The 19,991-nt window shown below is 48.6% G+C and overlaps 1 protein-coding gene across 1 annotated transcript in view; it reads right to left on the reverse strand.

Annotated features, from left to right (window-relative positions):
* COPA (COPI coat complex subunit alpha) overlaps positions 1 to 19,991 on the reverse strand; it is a 34,575-nt gene that overhangs the window by 7,122 nt on the left and 7,462 nt on the right. The window contains exons 7-23 of the mRNA XM_054010722.1: positions 16,964 to 17,073; positions 16,012 to 16,111; positions 15,213 to 15,348; positions 13,161 to 13,243; positions 11,511 to 11,661; positions 10,904 to 10,970; positions 10,405 to 10,480; positions 8,054 to 8,136; positions 6,813 to 6,952; positions 5,475 to 5,560; positions 5,058 to 5,196; positions 4,127 to 4,289; positions 3,881 to 4,027; positions 2,816 to 3,005; positions 2,451 to 2,546; positions 1,480 to 1,568; positions 1,118 to 1,241 (exon numbers count right to left, since the gene is read on the reverse strand). Of these exons, the coding sequence (XP_053866697.1) occupies positions 1,118 to 1,241; positions 1,480 to 1,568; positions 2,451 to 2,546; positions 2,816 to 3,005; positions 3,881 to 4,027; positions 4,127 to 4,289; positions 5,058 to 5,196; positions 5,475 to 5,560; positions 6,813 to 6,952; positions 8,054 to 8,136; positions 10,405 to 10,480; positions 10,904 to 10,970; positions 11,511 to 11,661; positions 13,161 to 13,243; positions 15,213 to 15,348; positions 16,012 to 16,111; positions 16,964 to 17,073 (1,980 nt within the window). The remainder of the gene's footprint in view (positions 1 to 1,117; positions 1,242 to 1,479; positions 1,569 to 2,450; positions 2,547 to 2,815; positions 3,006 to 3,880; positions 4,028 to 4,126; positions 4,290 to 5,057; positions 5,197 to 5,474; positions 5,561 to 6,812; positions 6,953 to 8,053; positions 8,137 to 10,404; positions 10,481 to 10,903; positions 10,971 to 11,510; positions 11,662 to 13,160; positions 13,244 to 15,212; positions 15,349 to 16,011; positions 16,112 to 16,963; positions 17,074 to 19,991) is intronic.

A 19,991-nucleotide genomic window follows, 5' to 3' on the forward strand; every position in this document is an offset into this window, starting at 1 on the left:
ATCACGCCTGGTAAACAAGAACAGCGTGAGACCGGAAATCAATGAATCAAAATAGATGCGTTGGAAACGAGGTCTAAAGGGTGGACAAAATATGAAGGGACAGGCTATTCCACCACTGCTCCCTTTTGGGGTCCTGACAAAAAAAGGCTCTGGGAGGAAAGCTGCTACCACAGTGCTGGCTGACTGACAGATGAGAGAAGGGGAAGGAGGGACCCGGACCTTCTCTGTGCTAATCCTGAGAGACGTCTTGACCAGACCAGGCCAGAGAGCGAGCCCGATGACACTGCCACCCTCTAAATCCCAAAGACCACCTGGGATGGGAAACTTTCTCTTCCCCTCCACAAATACATCCTTTCCCTACCCTTCCCTACCTTATTTCTTCTCTTTCCCATCTCTCTCCTTTTTCCTTCTGTCTGATAAGAATCTGGCTTAGCCGGCCAAGACTGCATATTTTGCAGCACTGTTGTAAGCTTGTGCCCAGAGAAGCAGATAACAGCAACCGTAAACAGCCCCATGCGGATAGACATTTGCTAGATCTCAGAGTGACTAATAAGACCATGTGCTGTTTCTGTGTTTTTCCAGCAGTGAGGTTGCAAGTCCACGTCAATACTAGAGACAGATGCTGCATTTTCTCTCTTTGCTATTCTTTTCTCTCCCCTCGTGTGTGCATTCTTGTCCTGTCTTTTAGGAACCAGAACCAGACTTTAACCGCAGCAACAATGACAACTCCAGCCCATCTCAACTAACTTCTCTTTTCCCCAAAAGGACAGTTATTACCACCTTTAACACCATCTCAGCGACTGTCAAATGGGATTTCTTTCTAAAACCTCTCTCCAGCTAAGGGGAAAGGGAACAAGGAATGTTCAAATGAAAGCCTCGCTTAATCCTGGTCATTTCCAAGGCTTTAACTCTTTTCCGAATCTTTAATACAAAGTTACAAGAATGTTTAATAACGTGCCTGCCATGGCACTACGCAGGCTGAGGTCTGTATAGCAAACCCCAGACCTTGTTTAACCCCATTTAATATTGGACAGTGACTGTGTCCTGTTCACACCTTGGACTATTTGGGCCCATTCCATCTATATGAATACAACCGTTCCCAAGTACGCAACGCTACCTTTGCTAGCAATTGTTCCTTCAAAGAATCCCTTGGAGACAGTGAGCAACGGCCAGTTAGTGTCCAGAGGCATGATGGCGGCAGGGGGCTGGAGCAGCTTTGCATTGGGGTCAATGTCTGGTATCTGAAAAGAGAGAGATCCAGAACTACAGACCATGGAAAGAAAACCCTCGGCTTAGCCTCCCCTCCGTGTAATGCAAGGTGCTGGTCTCAGCCCTGGCTGGAGAAGGGGCTCCTTCCTTCAGGGTGGGTGTCAACTAAAGCCTCGACCTCATCAGCCCCAGTGCTAACTCCCACTGCGATCCTCTCCTCTTCCGGGTGGAGCCTGTGACCAGGCAGGAAGCAACAGCTGATCAACTAACCGTTTCCTTTTCTGGGTCAAACGTCTCCTTCAGACTCTCGGCTTCTTCATCCAAGCCATGGGTTGCAGCTGTGAGATAGGCCAGGGACTCTGAAAAGACACATAACACATAGGGCAGAGGGATACATCATCTGTAGGGCCCTGCGTAAATCATCAGTTTTTAAAATATTTTTTTAAAGAAATGTCATGACAGTGTAAATGTAAAGTATTGAATTTCACGGAGTTTGCACAGAATGAATTTTACAAGCAAGTTTAGTCAATTTCAAGGAAAACATCTTTAAAAGATGACAGTTTGGGGGCATAGTCACAGATTCTGTGCCCTCTGTGAAATCGTGAGTCACACAAGACACTCAAAATGTGTCAGATACTCCATATGCCATACACATGAACTGCTTGGAAGGACAGGGGACTTCCTATACCAGGTCTCTAGGCCTTGCTGAGATGAAAGTAAGATTGGCTGCATATACAGAGGCCCATCAACTCCCACAGGCATCACAGGAGGAGGTTGTGGGGTCAAGGAAGAAGGATGGACTGTTTTCTAGTGGTCAAAGCAGGTGACCAGGAGTCCCAGGACTATTGGTAGCTCTGTCACTAATTGTTGTGAGGCTTTAGATAATGCACATCCCGATTCTGTGCCTCAGTTTGTGTCTGAAAAGTGAGGGCCATAATGCTGAGCTGCCTCCAGGGGGCACTGTGAGGGTTAACATTTGGAAAGTGCTTTGAGGAACTTGGCTGAATAGCAGATGGGGAAAGTGTTGCGATCCAAGGATCCCAAATGAACAGCCATACAGTGGGGTCACACCCAGCCGCGATGCAGCAGCCAAACCTCTTCCTGGCCCCCCTTTAGCTGTGGTTCTGGACACTTAAGTGGGAGGCAAAGCAAAGATGCAGGAATTGACATTTATTGGATCTTTCCTGCTGTCCCCCAACCCACAGGGCAGCGGCATAAGATGCTGGCGCTGCAATACTCACTCTGCCCGCAGTTCTTCAGGATCCTCACCCTCTCTGCCACATCTCCAAGGTACAGGGCGTTCTGATAGTGGCCACTCATGTCTTTACGGATCTCAGCTAAACCAGAGGACGAGATAGAAACAGTCACCACCCCTCTGCAGTTCTCAGCCTCCTCTACGAGCTGCCCCTTCTCCCCTCTCTCAGGGTGTCACTTGGCGCCATTATTAATTAATTCTTATTATTATTCTTTATTTGTATTGCAACAACATCTAGGAACCCCCGAGTCACGGACCGGGATCCCACTGTGCTAGGTGCTGTACAAACACAACAAAAAGACTGCTGCTGCCTCGAGGGGCTGACATTCTAACCCCCGTCCCGGGACTCACCTATCTTCATCATCTTGCGGAGCTTCTCCAGGTTGCCCGTGATGAGGTACAGGAAGGAGAGCCTGTCGAAGTTCTTGGTGCGCTGGTAGCACATCTCCACGATCTGATGGTTTCCCTGCAGCAAGGCCACCTCCCCCAGCTTCTCCCAGCAATTCTTGTCATCCAGAGCCTTGGCTGCCTCCAGGGCGATCTAACAGAACGCGGCAGACACGGGCACAGATGTGAGAGCAGGGATGGAAGGATGGTCAGGCAGATGCTGGCCTGGGACTCTGGAGACCCGGGATCAACTCCCTGCTCCACCTAAGATGTTCCGTGTGACCTTGGGCAAGTCTCTCTGTGCCTCAGTTCCCATCTGTACAATGGGGATAACAGCACTGCCCTGCCTCACAAGGGTGTTATAAGGATACTTTATAGACAGACTCTGTGAGACTCTCAGATACCTGTGACAGACAGTTGCTCCCTACAGCTCTGATCCAGCTGCATTGTAAGGAAATAAAGCAGACACATCTCTGTCCTGGCCCACTCCCCACATGTGGACTTTACCATCACTCTCAACCACAGCTCCAAACAAGTTGCAATCTGATTTTGGTTCCTCTTCAGGTTGTCCATATGGTCTGTGCCTCCAATCGCACCCTGGTCTAGCTAAGTTCACTGCGGATCCACAGGCCCACCAAACCTTGTGCCCAAGAGCGGGGACCTTCAGTTAATTCACATTAAATGGATTTCTAACATTCCTCTTTAGTACAGAGGTGCAGCCTGGGGAAACGACAGGGCCCATCACGCACTGCTCCCAAGCAACCTTCTGTTCAGATTAAGCTGGGCCATCGCTCGCAGGGAGCTGCAGACCCTGGGGGCTGAAATCCAAGTCTTCATGATGAGGGCCAGCAGAGGCCTCAGTGTAGAATTTCAGAGGCTGTGCCTGGACTACCACACGTTATCCAGAATGCAGATGAGCCTTTCCCCGAGACCACACCATACAACCGGTCACCTGCACAGGCAGCATTACAGAGGGAGGTACCCGTGCGGATATCCCCTTCCCTGCCCCAGCGCAGGCTGGCCTCTCACCTCGATATTGCCGCACTCCAGTGCCAGGCTGAACCGGGTCTTCTCGTCCTTTACGAAATGCAGCGCCACCTCGGGGTAGCCCTTCTTCTGCAGGTAGGCGATGATGGACTGGCCCACCAGCTTGGCGTTCCTCACCATGTGCAACACCTAGAAGGGAGGCAGCCAGGCAGAGGAATTGAATGCCAGGTGGCAGGCATTATCCTATGGCACCAGGTCGTGGAAAGATGCCAGGCCCTGGCCCCTCACCTCATCATACTTCCTGTTGATCAGCGCCAGCTTGAACTTGAACTCCGTGGGGTCGATGGTGAGGACTCTGGGTCGGCATTCCCTGTCTAGACAGTACACGTTGTTCCCCTTCACGCGGGTGACATAAATAGGCAGGTCCAGAGTACGGATGATTCCATGATCCCTAAACCAGGAGACGACGTATTTGTATGTTACATAGCGTGACCCATTCTAACATCATGCGCCTCTCCGACCAGGTCTATTAGCTTGGGAGAACTTACAGACTCACATACCTCTGTATATGGCCTCGCCACTAGCGTGGGTTATAACAGCAAGCCCCAGTCTAGGGAACAGGCCTCCACAAGGCCGGTGTCAACAAGAAAGAAATGAAAAGGTACAGCTGCACTCAAAGGCGAGGCTGCAGGACTGCCTCACCCTACGGATTGCAGAACTGACTTTGAATCCAGTGTTGGGAAGAGAAAATACAGAGCAAATTCCTGTTCAGCCTGAAAAGCTATTTAGGTTCTCCCAAACTAGCAGTGAGCCAGTCTTTATTTGATAGTTCCACCTGCTAGGATGGGAGCTGATATGATCAAGGCAACTTAATTTTGCACAGTGGCTTCAATGAACTCCACCCGCACGAAAACACAAGAGGGGAAGAGCGAGGAGAGGCTTTTAGCTGTGGTGTTGAGAGAGGGAGATGCACCCACCCGGGGGAGTTGCAGGGAAGAACAGAGAGGAGGATGTTGCTACAGAGGGAGGGTCCCAGGGGGTTGTTCCTGACAGCAGGAGGTGCAGAGCAGAAGGCTCACATACCCAAACCCAGCAGCTGAGGCGCAACCCAATATCGAACCAAGCCCAGCCACATTTGGCAAGGGGGCTGCGCCAAGGACAGAGCGTGATTTCAAGACACACCCCCTTGACTCTTGAGCCCTGCAAGTGACAGACTCACCCTGTGGTGACGGCGTATTTGATGTGGTTGCTGGTGGTGTAGATGAAGACACCGCTCTCATCCCAGGCGCCACTCTTGACGCGGATATTCTCATGGATGTTACACAGGGACTCCAGCTTCCTGTTGCAGATCATGATGGCTGGAGAGGAGGAAGAAGTCCAGAAAACCGTAAGGGTTACAGAATTCCTGCTCACTATGTCTGCCTCAGAGGGCTTGTCTAGACAGCAAATTACTGCACGGCAAAGCAGGGTGTGAATCTACAGCGCACCAGCTGGCCGTGCCCTAACCTCCCGCATGGGCACTGCTACAGCGCACTAGGTCCCGGAGTGTGGCTTGTGTACTAAAGAGCACACAGCTCAGAGCAGGCCGAGCTGCTGAAAACCCTCAGTGGGTATAAGTAGGAAGAAGGTCCCTTACCATGCTTAGCCAACAGAGCCACATGGGACATGTCAGCTGACCAGATGACATACTTCACCTTGGAGATCTTCACGGTAGCCTGGGTTCTGCAGGGGGAGACAGGATTACTATACGGGCCTCTTTCAGGGAGACGGTCACCGTATTCCTCACCAACTAAGAGAGCTTTGTGATCTCCACTGACTCCCACTCCCAAGAACTCTGGGGCTTGATTCTCAGATACCCTAAGGCCCCTTTACATCATTCTGGCACCATAAAGTGGCATGAAAGTGCCCTAAATGAAACGTACAGTGCCAGACTAGTGTGAAGGGGCCTGTCCCAGCCGGGAGAAGTCTCCCGAAAGGAACACAGGCTGAGATATGTAAAGTGACAACTTACTTTAAGCCCAAAATTCAGGTTTTATTTTCAGAGGCAGATTTTACAGACCACAGGAAAGAGTTTCCCTTGCAACTTTTGTTTCAATACCACTTGCTGCAAGCCTTCTCGCCGTGCTAGAAACCCAGAGGCACCGGTCTTGGGGCAGCGTACGAGAACCAGGAAGTGAAACGAACCAGGCTAGTTTCAATGCACAACATTGAGTGAAATGCAAAGTAAATCTATTTGTAAATGCTTCAGTATTATTAATCTGAGATTCTAAAGTCACTGGTAGCATACAAGGATGTTTAAGTTTCAGAGTAGCAGCCGTGTTAGTCTGTATCCGCAAAAAGAAGAACAGGAGTACTTGTGGCACCTTAGAGACTAACAAATTTATTAGAGCATTAAATAAATTTGTTAGTCTCTAAGGTGCCACAAGTCCTCCTGTTCTTCTTTTTAAGGATGTTTAAAAGGCATAGTTTGTATATCAGCAGGGCCCTTTAAAAGCTGAACCAGACGCAGCAGTGCTGACAAATATACTGTAGTGACCAATCCTGCACTGGATTAGGGATTTGGCCAGATGCATGATCAGTGCAAAGTGCTATCACATTCTGAGGTGGGAGCATTTCACACTCACGTTGAACTTGTGTAAATGATGTCACAAGGCAACAGAGAGTCAGGGCCCTGACCTACACCAATGAGTCTTTCCTTTGCCAGTCTCTAGGATTCTGTAGTTGTAGTGATGGACAAGGGGGACCATGCCCATTTTCCCCTGCGAAAGACGACAATGCCTGCGGAATAAATTGCACCATGGCTACTTTTATACTTTGCTCCTCATAACAGCTATTAGCTGGGATTTGGATCAATCTGACACAGCTTGCAGCTGACGCTAGGTTTCGTAGCGTATTAATAGCCATGGCCTGTCCCCAAAAGGCACACGTTGGCAGGATTTCAACATGAAATCTCTCCCAGCAGGTGGGACCTTACCGTTTCTGTTGCACATCAAAGAGGGTGATTGAGTCTGCATCCCTGAGTAACAGGTTCCCAGTGCCAGCATAGAAAATCTCATCACAGTTCGGGACCTGCACTTTCTTGGTGATCTCATTCTTCAAGTTCTTGATTAGGATCTGTCATGCATGCGGGGAGGGGGAAAATCAAGAGAGAGTTAGATAGGAAGAACCAAAAGATTTCCCTTCCACAGGGAAAATCAAGTCTCAACACCAAATTGCTCTCTTCACTGTTTTAAAAGAGAATATTTGGGGAAGAGCTGTCGAGCACTTACATCAGAAGTCGGGAAGAGGGCCGGGGGAGATTTCTCATCCCCTAGTAAAAGCCAGGAGGGTCTGGAGTGGGAGCAGGGGAAGAAAGGGAGATCCTTCTTCCTTACAACAGCAAAGGGGTTTGTTTGTTGCATGGGGAAAGGAAGCGTTCAAATGTATCGACACTTAGTAGCTAGAGGCCCAATGAAAAATGGAGCCCACAAAGCATGCTCAATGGTCTATATGCTGGTAGGGATCCTACCCAACCTCTGCTTTGACAGGGTGGAGAGGAGCTGTTTTTTTCTGTTCTCACTGTGCCGTATCAGGGGGAGGGAGAAAACACCACACCCTCCGTATCTTTTTGACTAGTGAAGTTCAACCTTCTGGTAAGATTTCCAAGCACTGTGCGTGAGATGGGTGGAAAGATACAGTGGGGAAAAAGTAGAGAGCTCAGAGTAGGGAAAGAAACAGAACTAAAGGGTTGGAGGAAGAGAGGAAGCAGTAGACACTGAAGAGGCCAATCCAAGGAAAGAAATCAGAGACCGAAGCCAGGAAGGAAGGAAGAACAAAACTAAGAGATGTAGCAAGCTTCCAACAGCTACTCACCAAAAGCAGCCTGACAATGATACAACTAAATACAACAGAAACTAAACAGTATACAACTATTTTATTTCAACTGCAAGAGGTGTGCATGGCAGCATAAGTATTTTTCACCATGGCTAGCTGGTGTTGGTGAACATTAAAAAAAAAGAAAGCATGAAAACGGTTTTCATTAGTTTAAATTTCATTTCTATATTAAGCTTCCTTTTTACCTAACTTCAGAACCAGATCTTCCCGACAGCGCCCCACCAATACACTCGAACCGACAACAATCCGATTAGCCGTTTGTGTGTCTCCCCCTCCGTGCGCACACACTTTCACATCACAAAACACAGTTAAAAAGACGACCCTGATGAGCGTGGCCCTTACCGAATGCATGCGATCCAGGACTGCAAAGCGGTTGCGAGCTACCCACACAGCTGTCAGCCCAGAGGAACGCTTCCCTTCCGGGGCTGGGAAGAGCAAAACACAGGCAGCGAATAAAACCTCTGGCAGGCTCGTATGGCAACACGTTAGTCAGTCTTGTTTGATTCCATCTTGGCTGGGTTGGATCAGCTGCTTCCCACTAACTCAAATTTAACCTGAGGCTATTCACGAGATTCATTTCCTCCCCCACCACCCTTTCAGATCTCAGCATGGCCAGCGCCAGCCCTTCTCGCTAGCCAAGGCACAAGACGAGTGGCTGCCTGCACAGCCAACGCTACTGCCTGGCGGAGAAGCAGGCCATCCTGGGTGACAGCGCCTTCCATCAAACTAACGAGCAGAGCCTCACTGGCCAAACAAACTGAGAGCAGCGAGGGTCCCGGCTTCAATGTAAGCCCCCCTGCCGGGGCTACCCAGCATAACGAGCTGGAGGCGAACGAATGCACTTTCCCTAGCGTGCAGCTGCTCCCTTGGTTTTAAAATGCTCATATGAACACAGTGCAGTGTGTGTCACACGGGCAGGGAGAGAACTGTACCGCAGGACCCGCTGCAGGCTTCTGCAGCAGTAATACAGATGATGTGTGCTAAGGGGCAGGGGAATAGATAACCCTGGGAGAGACCTGCTGCAGTTACAGTAAAACAAAGTGATTGTCCCACTCTTTAGCTCCCGGACTCTTTCCTCGTCACCACCACCACTACTCATGACAGTTGTGTGTTAAAGGAGATGCGCTAAAGATATCGGAGATCCAGACAGTCACAAGCGTCAATGAGACCTTACCAATCATGCTTGAGACAGGTCAGTGCCCCAATGAGGGGAAAAGGGAATCAAGTCTCACGTACTCCACACTGTAAGTTCTTGTAGTTAGGAACACAAGGCTGGAGACCTGGATTCTATGTCCAGACAGGGTCTTTCCTGTGTGAACGACGGTCATATGGCTTTCCCTGAGTTTACGCATCGTTAAAGCCAGATTATTACTGGCCTCTCTGATTGGTTCACATCTGAGAAACTTCCCTCATTAATGTTGATTGTACATAGATGCTCAGATAGAAAGTGCTTGAAACATTCCTATTACCCTACATATTTTCTTTACAATAGAAGGTTGTATATTGATCTCCTCAGTGGCTGTTCATTTTCTTCCTTGGCCCAAAAGCCCAGATTTATTGACTGGGCTTTTCTCCGGGGCTTTCCCAGGGGAGCAAGCTGAGGGTGCTAAGATCAATATTGATGGTGCAGTGCGGAGGTATCTCTGGGCGGGGTTCCAGGACACAAGAGCAGTATGGTATGAAGGATATTTACCCCAGGATGGAATGTTACATTGCGTATACGTGCTTTGGGGTTTTTTAAAATCAAAGGCCAATTTTTCAAAAGTGATGAGGGAGATTTTGGGTGCCCAAGTGGAGACACCTTTAAAAGGGCTTCGTTTTCAGAAAGCACTGAGCATTTGCCCTCTGAAAAATCAAGCTCTTTAAAGGGGTCTCAACATCACATGCCCAAACCCACTAGTCACTTTTGAAACTTTCAACCGAAATATGTGAAGTACCATCTGTACTGTTCAATATAGTTAATATATATTAAGGGACTAAAAAAGGCCCCTCTTTGCTTCCCATCTCTGAGATATACCAGCTGACTTTCGTGCCAGATACAGTTCTCTCCATTAGACCTGCATAAACCAGTAAAGTTACTAATGAGTGAGCTGGATTCTAGTCTGCCTCATACATCACCCCCAACATTGCCAGCTAAGTACTCATCCTAGAATCTTTACTGCCGTGACGACAGAGGCAGGAAGAATCCAGCTGGAGTTTCAGATCCCAAGTGGAAGAAAAAAAATGAATCATGTTTTGACTTTTAAATTGAGCAAATCTGATCTGGAATTTGCAGAGCAAGAATATGAATATTGGGCCCCAGCAGTGTCACTTTTACAGCCGCTTCTCAGAGTATAAACCCACTTTGAACACAAAGTATCTGGGTGAAATCCATCTCCACTGACAAGGCAGGGAAGCTGCCTGCTGTGTCGAAAGGGAAAATGGAAAGGTCCTAATAATTGAATTATAAAATATATATTTGCAGCTGTAAAGTTTGGGATGAACATGAATTTTTCAAGTCAATGTACCACATGATCTAGCAAGCAGGAAGGCCTGCCAAATGACGCACGCTGCATGGGCTACAGGAAACGCAGGGAGAGAGTGCAACGAAGACTTGGAGAACAGAAGCTTTTTTACAATGGGACAGAGGAGGTGGGGGCAGGACTGAAGAAAGGGAGACTAACAAAGAAAAATGCAACACATTGAACACCTACCATCGGGGTTCTGGGAGTCTGCGTCCTTAGGGATGGTGTACAGGTCATAGGTGCTGTTCTCCAGGTTACTGGCTCTCTATAGAGGGAAAAAGAAATATACTCACATACAAATAAATATATATTATTTATATACACACGCCGTCTACTCACGCTTCCCTCTACAGAGAGAATTTAGTTGCAAATAATAGTGGGAAGAAGTCATCTCCCTTGAATGTTGTTCAGGACACCTGGATACCAAGATGATGGGCACCCTTTTGTGTTTATGGGAGATGGTGAGGAGATCCTTAGCTGGAAAACTCCACACAAACCGGTCTCCAGTCTGGCAGCACACCCTGCTCATGTTCCCAGTGATGGGACTGTTCTGTAAGACGGAGGCTAACTAGTGTTAGTTCTAACCAAACCCTGAAGACCTCATTCACACCCCCGGCCTGTCCAGAGACGTTTCTCTTACACAGCGCAGAGCAAATGTGGGGCAGCTTCCCTTCCAGGACTGGCTTACCGTGCAGAGCAGGACAGCATTCTCAGCTGGGTTGTACGACATGTTGAACACTGGGAACTTGGAACCACTGAAGAAGAGACACAAAGAGAGGAGAAAGTGAACAACGGCTCACACCCCTGTAGGATGGTGCTTCGTTTGCTGCTGATGTCCCAGAATGCATCTTCCTGGGATAGCACAGATGCCAGACGGGTCCAAGACAAGTCACTTCCTGCCCGTTTCCCAGCCCCCCAACACACATGGCACAGTTCTCAGTCCTTGGCCTCTGCAGACAACAGAGACAATTAGCATTAATGGTGACAGTGATTTACGTGAAGGACGCCCCACAAGGAACTCCACTGAGACCCACCACTCTCGTCACAGAGGTCACCGAATGGCCACGATCATTTTGGAACAGCCTAGAAGTCCAAGGCTCTATAGCCTGTTATCTACTCCCCAAGCTCTGTATCAAAGGTCATGTTGGCATTCGACTGAACAATCAGTTTGAAATCAACCTGAGGGGAAGGAGGAAGACAGTGCAGCTTGTGTATCTGCAATGGATTAACTGGGAGCTCAGGGCAGCGGCGTTTATCTGAGTGCCAGGACTCTCCCAGCACACGGGCCCCCTCACCTTCTCAGCTGCATGACAGCAACGTCTTTGGAGCTGTTGAAATCGAGCTGGCGCAGGAAACGGTCCTTCACATAATACAGCATGTTCCCGTGCACCGCATAGGCAGGCCGCTCACGCTCCAGCTTGAACACAATCATGCCGCCGTCGTGGCCTGGGAAAGGAAAGACAGGAGTCATGCTGGCTGTCACGATTCAATCCAGACAGGGTAGGGGCTAGCTGCCTTTCCTTTCTGTCTCCATAACAGAGGGGATACTCTGGATAGGGCCAGAGTATTCCCACGGGAATTCAGAGGGGCTGAACGCACACTCTGCACGACTGCATTCAACAGTCACTCGCCTTGATGGAAAGGGTGAATTCCATTCCCTACCCCATTAGCAGCTCCCCTATTTGAAGAAAGGGTCGGCCCCATCTTCCTTCCTTTAAATTAACCAGTCAAGTCAGGCCCCCGGCCTCCTCCCTGTGCACTATTCAGCACAGGGAATGCCTCCAACACGGGATCCCAGACAGAGGGGTTTAGGTGACTTCATCTCCTGTGGCTATAAGAGTCAGGGCCTGGTAAGACTGGTGAATTTTATTTGTATTACAGTAGTCTCTTAGAGGGCTCAGTAAATAAGGGATCAGGGCCCCATTCCTCTAAGGGCTAAACACACTCAGAGTAGGAGACAAGCTCCACCCTGAGGAACTTCTAACTTGGTTTCTGACTAGACTCATATCCCCGCTTACATCCATTCAGAATGTCGCTGCAAAGATCATTTCCCCAGCCCCTCGCTTTGACCCCGTCACCCCTCTCTCCACAGCCCTCTGCTGGCTCCCCCTTCTCTACTGCGAACATAAGCTACACGTCTTTGCTTTGGAGGCCCTTCATGGCCTATCCCCAATCTGACTATCTCTCATATGCTATTGAAATGTTGACTCCTGCCTCCGATCAGCTCATGCTGCCAGCCTCCATCACCCACGTGTTAGGTTTTCAAACACGCACCTTCGTGCTCTCTCTCTCGTGTCCACCCTCACGCTGGAGAGGAGCTCACTGTAAACACCTGCAAAACTCCGTCATTACACACCTTCAACCCCCCCCTTAAAACTCCCCTTTACCTGGCACCTATAAAAAACGTTGGTTAATCCGCTGGTTTCTGAGCCCACTGCCTGTCATGCCATCCAGTATTATTTCCATGTACTCCCCCATCTGTCTGTACCCACTTGTCGACTCCTGTCTCACACTGGAAGCTCTTTGGGGCAGGGACTGTCTTTGCTCTGTGCACAACACTTTGCTCTGTGCACCCTGGGGTCCTGCTCCATGACTGGGGCACCTAGACACCATGGCAGTGGTTCTCAACTATTTAACATTGTGGGCCACATATGCAGCTCTCTCTGTGCTGTGTGAGCTGCATCCACACAATGTGTATACTACCTGTATGGCTCTGAGGATGTCACATGGGCTGCAGCTGTATGCTGATTGGGCCACAGGTTGAGAACCACTGCACTATGGGAATATCAATCAGAAGCATTTTAGCCCTTCCTGTTCTCTGTAGGGTAAACCAGAACATATAAAAGAGCATCTAGTCCATGAACAGGGCTCTGATATGTGCCAACGGACCCCATAACCCCTTCCCCTCATCCCCACCTGCCAGAACCTGGAAGGATTCCTTTTACCTGCAGCAAAGAGGTTGAGGTTGGGGTGAGCAGCCAACACCCAAAAGCGATCGTGATCTCGGCGGAAGGTCTGGACGCCCGTGCTGGGTGGGGGAAACGAGAAACAAAATGAAGCAGAAGCCTTGGAGTAAACACCAGTTTGTAAAATGAAGACTTGGAGCCTAAAGGTCCAGAATGTACGTGGCACTCCCTGGGGGAGCGTGAGCCTAGGCAGCCCTGTATTCACACCCTACACACTACAGCAGCAATATGTGTACAAACAATGCCTTGTGAGGTAGCATCTGAAACCTATTAACATGCTAGTCATTAATATTGCAAAATGCATGTGTTAACGGTACATGTGAAGTTATGAATTCCCTCTGGATGATGTTACTAGAACATGTTTAAGACCAAGAGGCTAGCCCAGGGAAAAGTGGTAAACAGGTCGGTCCTAGACAAAGGAATGTGGGTTTACCTCACTTTACATATTAGCAATAAACAAAGCCATTGAGCTAAACCAGCAGGGGTTATTCTGAGTCTGAATTTGAGAGACAGAGAATTAACATTGCTCCTGAATCCCAGAGAGAGACAGGGGACAATCCCCAGGATGCCTTCCTGACTTGCAAGACAAAGACATCCCTCGGGAGTAAAGGAACAGAAAAAACCCTCTATCTTTATCCTTCACCCTAAGGGACAAACAAACCAAGCAACTGGCTCTCTGTGATGGGTTCTGGTCACGCCGGACAGTAAAAAGCTGAAAAGACAACTGGAGGTGAGAGAAACCATCCTGTACAAAGACTGTATCTTGCTACGTTAAAGTTTTAATCTTTTAGATGAATGTTTTCACTTTTACTTGCTTGTAAGCATCTCTGCCTTTATCCCTTTCACTTGGCATCACTTAATCCATGTTCTTCTGGTAATGAACTTGCTTTAGTTTCACTATAAGCCAGCTCAGTGCAGTGTTTGAAGGGAAAGGTATATTTCATCCAGTTCAATTAATAAGATGTAATGTACTCACTCTTTAACAGAGCAGCAAACTTAATCTCTTCTGTGATTATTCAGTGACAGGTGCCGTGAACTGCAGAGAAACATCTCTGAAGAGCTCGGAGGCTGGAATTCACGGATTGTTACCTGCTAGGCAAGGTTTGGGCCGGGAGAGCCTTGAGTTTGCTGGTGAGGAAGACAGACTGGTGTGGCAGGGACCTGACATAGTCTAATCTCTAGCAAAGCTATCTGTCTGCCTCAGCAAGAGGGAACAATGGTGCTCAGCTCTGGGTGTCCCCAGCAATGTTACAGGGAGGCAGTAGTGTCCAGTAGTTGGAGCAGGAGACTAAGTGTTGGGACTTCTGAGTTCTAGGCCTTGCTCAGGAAGGGAGGATGTTCTAGGGATTATACCAGGGAGTGGGGAATCAGGACTGGCAGGTTCCATTCTCACCTCTACCACTGACACACTGGGTACATGAGACATAGACATGGGGCCTGATTCTCATTTACACTAAAGCCTCTTTAGGGTGTTTGACCGGAGTCAAGGTTTCAGGGTAAACGAGCCAAGTCAAGGACCAACTTTTGTCCAAGTGATTATTAAGATTCACTGACCACAGATATAGCACCCCAAGAAGGCCACTCCGGTTTTAGAGGTATGTCTGCTTCCAACAGCAGTCCCTATTTTAAACACAGGGAATATCGCTTAGTTGGTAACAGCTCTAAAACCAGAATTAACTTTTTAAGTGTGCCCATTGTACATATAAACCCGCGGCTTTGGCCCACTCGGTCTCTCTCTCTCTCTCAAGAGAGTGATACTCATCTAAATATGAAACCAATAAATACACGGCCTACATTCAAATTGTTTCCGTCAGAGAGGTCGCTAAACAAGCTGGCTCCTCTCACGACTGTTTCCAATCAGTTACAACCCTAGCTTTCCTCCTGATACTTAACAGCGGCCTCACAGGGAAAAGTTCTTTGCAAACCACAGCAACTGATGTTTAAAGACTGCATTTGGTTTCGGGGGTTTTACTACAAAACGAGGACACTTCACAGGCCAGTCAGAAGCCTGGCCGGTGGCAGAGCACTCACCGCTTAGACATATCCCAGACACGGATGCTCTTATCTTCTGAATTGCTAAGGATTAGCTCCTGCCGTGGGTGAAAGACAGCGCAGGAGACATTGTTGTAGTGTCCACGGCAGGTGTCCACCTCCCAGGCCTTTGATTCTAACCAGCAGTGGAAGAAAATGAGTCAGAATTAAAAGCTCGTGTTGTTCCTGGGCTATGAGCAGTGATCTCAAATGGACACCAGGCTGCTGGGTTCCAGATCCTTCTCTGACTTATGCCTTTTCTCCAGCCCCATCCCTCTACCGTAGCTTCTGACCTGTACTGCAACTGAAGCAGCACAACTGACCGATACGTAAACTAAAACACCCAAAAGTTGCTAAACTTTAGTTACATCCGAATCTCTCAGATAGGAAAAATCAGCTGAGGCAACTCTGCTGACAGTCCCCAGATGTGGGCATGCGAGTGCTCCCTTCTTGAAGAAGGACCTTGGGCAATGGCATGAGATCCTTTATTGGTCCCTCAGACTGAGTTTGACAGACCTCACGGCACAAAGCTAGGCTCATCTCTTTGCTTGAGGGTAGATGAGCTACAGGGGAGCCTTGTAAGGGTTGGCTGGAGAGTTGGGCTTTCCCCAAGTTGTTCCTCCAGTGCAGATGCCAGTGCTCTCTTTGGGCCTGTTTCAAGCACTTTTCAAGCGTACACATTCATACTCAGGTTCACATCACAGGCACGTTTATAAATAAACCCGGCTCCCACCGCACTCTCCCCAGCCTGTTCCCTTTCTCCTCTCCCAAAGAGGTTCCTTTTGGGGCTGCTTCTTACCATTCATCCTCCAGATCTTCACCTGCCGATCATCAGCCCCAGACACGATGAGAGGCATGGTGGGGTGGAAGGCAGCCCAGTTCACCCCACGATCGTGTCCCTGTGGGATGGGAGAAAGGGGGTCTCACACCAAGCTTGGGGCTCCAAGGGGTCAGCACACAGAGATGGAGCAGCCAGAAAAACTGCTCCAGCAAATCGGATACAAGCTGCAGACTTCAGAATGACTCGTGAGGGTCTGCAGCTAGCTCCTGTGGTCTTCATTCTGGTGGACTGAACTTCATGGATGTGCCATGATGCTCCTATGAGATGCTCACAGACCAAGACTGCATCTGTACTAGTAAACTCTGCAGATAGACTTCCCCACCCGTGCCAGCAATGGTGGAAGCGGAAGAGAACACACTGGTAAAGCCACCTGAGTCCTATCTACCCTTGAGGGGTAGTGAGATGACACAGAGGAAGAGACACACAAGCGCCAAGCACACCACCACCACTCCTATCACTTCCCCCAATGGGGCTGCAACGGTGATCAATTACGGCAACATCTGCTAGGACAGATGTGGCCCAGTCGCAACAATGGAATCTCATTATCCCATCTTCATGCAACTCGACTGGCTTCCTATTCCGTTCAGAATTGCTCTCCTTGGTAAAAACCCGCAATGGATCTGATAACATCGTCGCCATTTGTACCGCAGAAGAGTCTGGGGTCCCCAATCATGGAGGACCATTGACTCTACCTTTTAGATTTTAAGTTCTTTAGAATAAGGCATTCCTTATCCCCAAAGGAACACATGAATTCATAGGGCCGTATCAAGTCTCTTGGCTTCCTTCTCCCTCTGTTTCTCAAACCTGTTATAGGATCATTTGTACAACAGGGGCTATCTTAAATAGAGCTGCATGAGCTATACACACACACACACACACACACACACACAAACAAACACACACACAGTACCTCAAGAACATGTTTCACCACCGCATCTGTCGTCCCGAACAAATCCACCCCAGTAATTCCCCTGACATCCGACTCCACAGCTCCAGGAGACAGATTCTTCTTCCTTAGGCCTTCGAGAGGGAAGGAGAAGCAGGAGTGGAGGAAGCAAACACGAGGTTACCAGACAGTGTACTAACTCAGAGACATGTAAGTCAGCGCCCTCCTGCGCCGTTCACAGGTGGAGAGAAGGAGGAATTTTGAAAAAGAGGAAAGGTGAGAGAAATATCAAGGATTCCCTTCCTCTTTCCCCAAAAGAACAAGCTCAGACCAGGTGCACAAAGCTCAAACTTGGCAATAAAATGCTCCCAACAAGCAGCCATTTCTCAGCTCCTGGGATTGATAAGCAGAGCTGCTGCATTGGAGGGACACTGTCACGCTGATTCCTTTCTCTCTCAATACAGTATTTAATTCCCAATTTGAGCTTGCACCTTTAGGGAGCTCTCATCTATGCCAGTTTCATAGGTGCTCTCGCTGTCAGTTGTTGCTGGTTTACTTGGACCATTTGTGTGGACACCTGAGTCAGTTTCAACTGATATATGGAAACTACGGCCTCTTGAGTAGTCTTTAAGGTGACATGGGGATCTGCAAATTCTCCAAGGCACCAGGGATTGGGGAGAAATACAGCTCATCTGGAGGACATAGGTAAAGAGCGATAGCTTGATATTCTAAGGAAGTGGTGACAACCCACAACTCTAACAAGTCTTCAGTGGAAGTTTGGTATCTCCAAATGTCAGGTCAGAATGCTTTGGCAACTTCTCCGAGTGCTGTTACTGAACACACTCCAATAAATTCACTCCCAATATTCGATCAACCCCACCTTAAAATGGGGACATTCTGATGAGGGAATATCCCCTAGATTCTAGATAGCTTTAAAATAATCCACCACGACATGCTAAACCCAGGCTGACAGAACCTTCAACTTGTGGGGGGTTGCAGACAGGACGCTGTCTGTTTCTGCCAGAGATCAGGCTGAGACACTTTAAGGGCATGACTCAAAGTTGAACTCGCCTGGTAAATTTTTGTCGAAGAACCAAACAGACATGGCCCTAGCAGTACACTCTCGGAAACAGAGTGGACTTTAGACTGGTTCCTGTAATTGGCCTTAGTCTGAGGGTTGGGAATGGGGTGTATAACTTTCCTCCAGTTCCTGAAGGGAATCAGTGTATTTCTAAATCTTTGCAGTGACAATTACAGTGGCACCTTAGAAACAACCACCTGTATATATAAAACTCACAGTACTCTGTGCTGTGCAGTGGCATAACCACACCACTTTCCATTTATACAGTCTGCCAAATAAAACAGAACCACATTAACTGCTCCTTCACCAGAAATTGAAATACTCGCCCCAGGGAGAAATTGGAATGTGCATTGCCATATGAAAGCCTCAGCTTAGGAGAAAAAAGGCTTGAGGCTTTTAAACAAAGGAGTTACAAACAAAACTTTATAACAGACTTTTAAACAAAAAATACTTGACTGTGGGAGCCAGAACCTGAAACTGACTAGGAACAAAGTGAAACTGACCGAGTTGGCAGTGTCATTGGCCAAGGTGGGTGAAGTGCAAGAGAGGATCCGACAACAATGGGTTTGACAAGTCTTTTTTTTTTTTTAAATTCTCACTTTTGATCTTCTCAGGTGTTAGTAACATAGGGGAGATTTAAGATAAGGGGATCTTAACAGTGCCCCTTTGACAAGATCTGTAAGGTTTGTCTAATGAGAGTGACAAGTTAAACAGTGAATCATGAGTTGGTGTGAATGTTACACACATTGAATCTCAGATGCACACACAGATGGTCCAAATGACAACAGGGAGCCAGACCCAGAGAAGGAGGGTGATCGAGGCATAATTCAGAGAAACGGTGGAAAGTGGAAACAGAGGAATCTTAGAAGAACAGATACTTGAGCCTTCGACGGGCCAGTGGAACGGACTGAAACGACAGGTGAAAAATGTCTGGGCTGACTGCACAAATCCAGAGGGAAGGCAGGACACTTACAGAATGGACCAGCTCCCTGTGCTGCTCTGGGGAGGGGGCGACGGAGAGACGAGGGGCTGGGAGCAGCGTGATAGAGATTAGACATTCCGAGGACAGCTGTTACGGAAGAGCGTGGGGAAGGCGCCTGCGCTCAGCAAGCCCAAGAGCATTCAAATAAAAGAGCAGATGTTAGGAGGCGTCACTGGCAGTTCAGGAACGAGATCTAGAGATCCTGACAGCTTGTGGGAGAAGGGGGAAGGAAGAGGAAGTTCCTGCAGCATCCGGAGGTTTCTAGGATCCCCTTTCCAGAATGCAATGGCCAGAGCCACACAGAGGCATTGTAGCCAGCTGGAAGCGCAAACTATGGACCGTGTTAGCTGCAAGGGCCTGGGGCATCTAGGCTGCGATCTCCTCCACTCTCCCAATCAAGGCTGCACATCAAGGGGCTGCCACCTACCCAAGGGAGAAACCAAGGAAGGGTTCTTGGGTTTTGACCAACCTCTTCATTCGGGTCTCATGAGCCTTCCTCCCCTTATAAACCATCAGCACTCACAGCATTAGCCCTGTGGTTGAGATAGTGCAGTACTGGGGGTGATGGGACGGTGTCTGTCAGCTGTCACTACACACTCACTAGTCTGCCCCACAGCGCCCCCTTCTGGGACTCTTAGCATCACCTCTGATGTTCCCAGCCCCCAACAACCTGTGTTCCAGATCTCCTCAATGGCAGGATGCTGGATTACCAGCCAAACCGCTCAGGCTCTCTCCCTGCTTGGAAACTAATCACCCAGCGCTACTGAACAAAGCCCCGAAAGCACAAGAAGATTCCAGGGAAGCGACAGACATTAGCTCTTGAGATGCAAAAGACAGGTTAAAGAGAAGCTGTTTTATTTTACAGGACAAAAAAAAAGCACCCTCCCGTGCAGGTTAATGAGAAGACTCTTCCATCAGGGTTAATGGTAACAGGGAGGCAGAACAGACAGGAAGTTATTTTGTAAACTCTGGGGTCAATGTTAGTGTCA

This window comes from Malaclemys terrapin, chromosome 21 (assembly GCF_027887155.1).
Source record: "Malaclemys terrapin pileata isolate rMalTer1 chromosome 21, rMalTer1.hap1, whole genome shotgun sequence".
Lineage (NCBI taxonomy): Eukaryota > Metazoa > Chordata > Testudines > Emydidae > Malaclemys > Malaclemys terrapin.